This window comes from Lissotriton helveticus, chromosome 3_2 (genome assembly GCF_964261635.1).
Source record: "Lissotriton helveticus chromosome 3_2, aLisHel1.1, whole genome shotgun sequence".
NCBI classification, from domain to species: Eukaryota; Metazoa; Chordata; class Amphibia; order Caudata; family Salamandridae; genus Lissotriton; species Lissotriton helveticus.
Genome location: NC_136062.1, coordinates 469,136,585 through 469,143,326, shown reverse-complemented (window position 1 = coordinate 469,143,326; position 6,742 = coordinate 469,136,585). Strand labels below are relative to the sequence as shown.

Sequence of the window (6,742 nt, the reverse complement as noted above, 5' to 3'; positions counted from 1 at the left end):
ATTATTTACTGTCACAGCAACCTTCTGAGCCATCGAGAGATAGGAGTCTGCGAGGAGGCTTAGCCTTTCCGACTAGGGTCCCAAGGAACAATCCCAGATGTGCTGGAGGATGAACGAAGGAATGACGTTTGCTAAGCCTAATTAAGAGAAGGTGAGTTCAGGTACAAAATGCTACATGTATCAGCTGGATAATTCAGGATATAAACAGATGTAGTTGCACATCAAGGGTGACATGTGACAGTGCAGAACGCTGAGCTCTCCACATTATACATTTCTGTGGGTTCAGATCCACTCAGTGTTTGAAACCTGGCCTGGAAAGGTGTTTTCCATAGATGAGATTGATTTTGGTTGATGACAGCTCCTTCTAAACGTTTTAAAGGCGGGAGTGAGAATGAAAAGTTACTTGATGGGACCTGGACAACAACTGGTATCTTTGGCTTCATGGATTCAGCAATAACTTTCTCCAGTTCTGTTGGTGAAGGCGGTATTCCTTTTGGCACAATAGAGGGTTTGTTCAAGGATGCCAGCTGTGAGTATTTCATTTGACTCATTTGTTGACACTGAATGGTTCAGAGGCTTGGTCATCTCTTTACTATTTATTTTTAAAAAAAGGTTATAAATTGCCTACGTAGACAATGGCTAACCTTTAGGGTAGGGTTATCCTAGGATGAGCAAAGAAAAAAGTCCACTGTCGCGAAAGTCTTCTTGTAGGGGTAGTCCTTAACCATTGAGATTTACCACGGGGGGGAGACATTTTAACGACTCAACTTCAGATAGTGTCCTCTGATGACCCAAGAACACGTTCTCATACCAGGATGATCAATTTTACAGGTTCATTGATAGACAGCTGTCAACAAAGTCGATGAGGAGCCTGTTTGCTGTTAACGTGACAGAGAATCAGACAGCATCTCTGGGCCTTTGACGACGATGTTACACTGTATGACAAGAAAGGAGAGAATACCATATGAGCATGCAATGTGTTACTGGAAATCAAAATGTACTTATAAGGATGCACATATCATTGCTTAGAAAAAAATACAAAAATTCGGGGATCTGATGTTTCCAATAAATGATATTCAAATCTGAATTTCCCACGCTCTTTTCTTCACATAATATTTTATTAGGTACGGTTGCCATTTATACGTAATACTGAAACATTCAAAGATGTATGGCTTCTCTCTAGGGCACAGAAATACACGTTTGTGACCCTGAAAGGTGTTAGATTCTGCTTAGATTTTTTACGTAGTCTAATTAAAAAACTGTGTCTGGCTCCTTGTTGAGGCACAGACCTGCTCCAGCAAGGAGTCAGACACTGTTCGAAATTTTTTTAAAACTACAGTAAAATTCGCGCAGCTCCTGGATTTCTGGTGGGTTCTCTCATATGCAATGTCAGGACAAGAAGCCTACAAGGTCCTACACAGACGAATTCATATATAAACTATTGAATAATTCCTCTTTTTTGGAGTCAATAGTAGTTAGTCAAAACTCTGCCCTTCAAACCAATTGACAAACGCAAACATTAAAAAGAAAAAAATATGCATAACAGTTACATGAACATTTGATGACAGGCTATCTAAAAGATACAATGCTTACGCTTACAAATCAGAAAGACACCTGTAATTTTCAGTGATGATCTTAACTGTCAAGAAGACTTTAGCTTCATCTCCAATCAGTGTTCAAGATATTGGATAGTCCTGGGCATTGACACAACATTGAAAATAGATGAAGTAAATGGCAGATTTAGAAAAAGAAATAGTACTGGACCGGAACTTTGCAAATGCCAAGTAAGAAACTTAACATCATCATAGTGGACCATCTATTGTCGCACTGGTGTATTATTATTCTGCTATATAGACTGTTCCGCTCAACTTTTCATAACCCTGCTGCTTAGGAGCCACACTCGATTTCAACATTAGTACAACAGCTGAAAAAGGAGGTTGCAAAGTCATACAAGTATCACTCAGTTTGAGCACTGGAAAAGTTCCATGTATCACAATGTTCTTTAATATATCCAATGGAGTTATATCAATTGAAATCAGTTTTTGGAAGGCTTGCATATGTGTTCAAATCCAACTTTATTGATTTTTTTAATCAAATAAATGCGAGCCAACGCGTTCACCCCTTAGGACTTCATTGCAGTTGTACAATTCATGAGTCAGTTATCCCAACATTGCATAAGATGTTCTCCCATATCAGATGTCTTCATAAATAGAAAAAATAAAACCAGGTGGTGTAGTACTTCCTATTCCATCTCCATCGTTCGTGACACAGCACCACAAACGCAGGACGTAAGGCACCCCTAGAGGATGTATGTGAATATGAAAACTCATATTAACCACTTTCAGGCCACAACTGGGTGCAGTCATTCTCTTTGCCGCCAGAGGACGCATTGTTCAGGTGCTGAAGAACAAAAGTTCCAGCAGAAGAAGGCTTTGAAACAAGGTAAAACTTTTGGAGGGTTATCTTTTTAGAGTCCCACCCAACTTAGCGTTGGACTCATGCACTTCTTTTGGGGGGAAGCTATGCTGCTCCTGCAGCTCTCCCCACAAATTTGCTTCAGTGTTGTGAGATGTTTATAACACAGCCACTCCGGGCCTGATTCACAAAGCCAACTTAAACTTTTGAGTAAGTTTACATTTTAGAGTAACTTTACTACATTCAATATCCACTAACTCAGAGTGTAAACTTGCAACAAACGTATGAGTTACATGTTTCCAGCCCTAGAGTGGAGCAATTGGCTTACTCTCGTAGATGGTGATGTCCCTCTCTAAACACCATCCTGACCATCCCTAAACTTATCTTACTCCTCCATGATCCCATCGCCATTTGGAGTAAGTCTTCCCCTTTTCGTACCACTCTCCTGTGTCCTTCCCACGTTTACTGCTAAAACCTTTACTTACATGTGCGGACACTCTGCAGTCAGGGCGAAAAACTCTTCATGCATAAGTATAGGCATTGCAGAGGTGTAAAACTTCACACAGTTTGTGTATTGCAATTTGTAGTATCTTTTGTTGTACTAAAAATGTACTACAAAGTACAGTTTATGAACCAGACCTTCTGTCTTGAGGATTCTCCTCTTAGCTTTTGTTGAGGCACCGCTACGGACAGTTATTTATTATAATTCAAATATGACGCTCCATTGTGAAACACAACTTGTTCAGGTGTTCTTCTCGCATCCACACCCCTTCCTTTTCTTCCTTCCCAAATTATTTCATATTTTTCCTCATTTCCCACGATATTAATATATGGCACTGTCTATGCCTACTGTAATCTTGATTGCTGTTTTATCTGGAATGCAAGTGATGTTATCTTTTTCATAATAAAGCATTGTTAAATAAAATAGGGTACCTAATTAGATAATAACTGTTTCTCCAATCCATTGTAGCGACATTTTCTCCATCTCCACAACATCCCAGAGTCTTTATTGCCAGTTGGTCCTTTACAAGAGGGTCATAATGTCCTGTATAGCAGAGCATGAAGCAAGCACCATGTGTTTACCTCTACGAAAGAGTAAAGGAAATGTAGGCCCAGTATCACGTCTGCTGTTAGTCTGGGGATAATCGTTCCAAACATTTTGTCCTTGGCATCTAAGATGCCTGAACAGTATCTTTGCAGCTCCAAGCATTCCTGAATAGATGAATTAAGGTACCTATGCAACACCAGCCTTAGCAGCAAGCGTCCACTTTGTGCCGGCCCATATATGTAATTTTGCACTGTTGTATCAACATATCACTATCTTTAGGCCCAATATTGTCTATGCTGTCAGTCTGGGGATAATAGTTCCAAACATTTTGTCCTTGGCATCTGTAGTGCTACAGGCCCTCTTATGGTTTGAAACCACGTGATGACCTTTGATTCCATCATTTTAATATACTTTTGGTGTTTTACTTTACCCCAGCATGAATATACGATGTCCTGCATATGCCTTTTTCCCTTGATGGTCTCTTTCATGTAATCTTGCAGTCTTAAAGTGGGAGGTGACAGAGTAGAACAGCTTGCCAAAAACAATAAGTGTGTGGATTTGAAAGCATGAGAGAGAGAGAGAGTGGCGTGGAATGTAATTTTTGGTCTCGAAGTGCAGTGTTATGAGCAGTGGTGCACACATGTGCATTATGTTGTACACTGAGAGATGAAGTGTGTGATGCTGTAGGCAGTGGTGCACAAATGTGCATTGTGTTGTACATTGGGAAATATCATAAAGCTCTTACTATTGGCTTTGACATGGCCTCATGTCATCCTGAATTCTGACTCTGCTTTGCTTGAGCTTTTCTGCGCGCACAGACCGCCCCCCAGAGTATTTGCAAATTGTTTGGGTTAATCACGTTTAATGTTGTTTTGTTTTTGGAAAAGTGCTTGTTTAATGTACCAAAGGCTTTCATAAGCTTCGTTAGGATAAAAGGTGGAACATGTGAGAAGGTAGCGGGAACATAGGAACTCCTTTTGCCCTGGAATACTGGCATGGAAGGTGGCCAATTCCGGTAAGTTTCCTTGGAGCGGAAGGAAAGACTCTCAAACCTTCTAGTGTGTTTTGAGACTATGAAGCTGAGGGTTGTTGACTTAGAAACCATAATTGTTGGAGCCTAAACGGTGGACACACCTTCAGTGCAAGCATCTGGTTGCTGAGTCTCCTAGCTTTAGCTGTTAATTCCCCAGTCGGGAGTGAGCCAGGCTGAAGGTTGCACCAGGTAAAGTGTTTCATTCTTGATTTGTGCCATTGTGAAGTGTGGCCAGTGGCTATGATCAATTGAGGTGTTTTCTTTGTGATGTGCGAGTGAGTCAGAGTGCACATCCAAAGTAATCATTTGATGTATTTAGTGTATATATCTTTCTGATTTCTTGCAGGACATCCAGTATTATTTGCAGCTTGTTTATTCATTATTTTTATTCATGCATTTAACTGTTGCATTAACCAAGTGTATTATTATTGCTTGCATATAAATATATATATCACGGTATACATTTGACTTTTGTTCATTTGACATCTGGGGAAACCTTTCTGTTAGAGAGCATTGAAAAAAATAAAACCCCAAGCCTCATTCTAAATAGAGAGTCTTTGATGTGTTTCACATTAATAAAGTGAATCCCCTTTCTAGGTGTTGTTGTGTTTTATGTCTCCTGCTTTGTCGTGTTTGGGCCAACGTGAGGGAGTGGTATTTTTGAGGGAAAAGCAAGACAGCATCTAAAAATTCCTGGCCGGTATCTCGGCAGCTTCAGGCATCATCAGCAAGTATACTCTTTGCGGGCCTATGTATGTAATTTTGAACTTTTGTATCAACATATCCCTATCTTTACTGTTGTCGCCTGCAGGAAACAACAGTAAAGATGGTGATATGTTAATATGTCAGCATACATTCAGACATCAAGTGGATACTTTGAAATAGCTCTTCCAGTTCCGTGTCAGTGCATGCCTTTTCCATTCTTCTGTCCTGGAGTCCTCCCCTCAGTCGGTATGAGCATATGATGTTTGTTAATGTCGGAGACAAACTTCTTCTCATCCTCCTCATGATGAGCCATTTTTCGAAGACTGTTAATGCTCATCTAACCAACGGTCTACTTTTGGCATTATGGACTTGTGTGTAATTTGATAATGGTATTTCTCTGCCTCCAGTAGCCCGGGTTTATGTTTGACACACTTAACTGTCAGAGAGGAAGATGCTAACAACTATGTAGTCTTGAAGAGTACCCTGAAAGATGGGTTTGGTTTAACCACTGAGCAAAACAAGGATACGTTCAGGGACACACAGAAGGGGCTCACAACTAAGACTGGGTTGACTTTGTAGACAGTGCTATTAAGGCTCTGGAAGGCTGGCTTCGTGGAAGTAATATGCATGATTACACAGGATTGTACAATTTGCAAGTGAGGGAGCAGATCCTTAATAATTATCCAAATCAGCAACTGCACCAGTACCTGGTAGACTTTGATCTGAGAGAGCAAGACATTAGACCTACTGGTCAGGGATGCTACTCTGCCCTTGCGCAGCTCCGTCGTTGCATCTCTGCCCCGGTACCTCTCTGGTTCAGTTAGTTGTTCGAGGCCCTTTTCCACCCGCAGGCTCCTGTCTGTTCCTCATCCCTGGTGGTCCAGTGGGAGAGTCTTGCTCTTCCGCTGGTCTGCTCTGCCAGCCTGTTGCTTTTTCTGTTTTTTCGTCTAATTGTGCCATTTGTCTGTCCGTTCCATTTTTAGTCTGTCTGTGCCGTTTTTCTGTTCTGTTCTGTTACTGTTTTCACTATTTCTTTTTTATTTTCCTGTTTTGCCTTCGCTCCCTTTTCCCACCACTACTGCCCCCGCAGCCTCTCTCCCCTCTGCGTGTTCCCGCTCCGGCCTCCCAGCTGCTCACACTCCCCTAACCCCTACTTAATAGCCACTGCGGGCACACTGCTGGTGCGCCAATGACCATGTCAATGCCCATCTGCCCTCCGACCTTCCGCCGCTACGACTCAGCAACTCTCCACTCACACAACCGCAGAAGCGGCAGCCAGCTCTCGACGCCAAGCATCACCCAAAGCCCATTCTCCTGCCGCCACATCTTCACCCACCTCCGGACACCAACAGCCGCCTCCAACCCACCCGACGCCAGCACACTCAAACCCCTGAGCGGCATCCTCCTCACCGTATGCTCCCTGCACAGACATGCAATATAAATCTTGAACTTCCTCAACACAATGTCGCCCGATGTTGCCTTCCTGACAGTAACCTGAACCAACGCCAGCTCCGCACCCGACATTGCAACTGCCATCCCGG

General features: G+C 42.2%; 1 protein-coding gene across 1 annotated transcript in view; it reads right to left on the bottom strand.

Moving 5' to 3' along the window:
• Positions 1–605: 605 nt before the first annotated feature.
• Positions 606–6,742, bottom strand: part of LOC144826068 (astacin-like metalloendopeptidase) — a 489,262-nt gene continuing 483,125 nt past the window's right edge. The window contains exon 13 of the mRNA XM_078684379.1: positions 606–935. Coding sequence (XP_078540505.1) covers positions 931–935 — 5 coding nt within the window. The 3' untranslated portion in view covers positions 606–930. The remainder of the gene's footprint in view (positions 936–6,742) is intronic.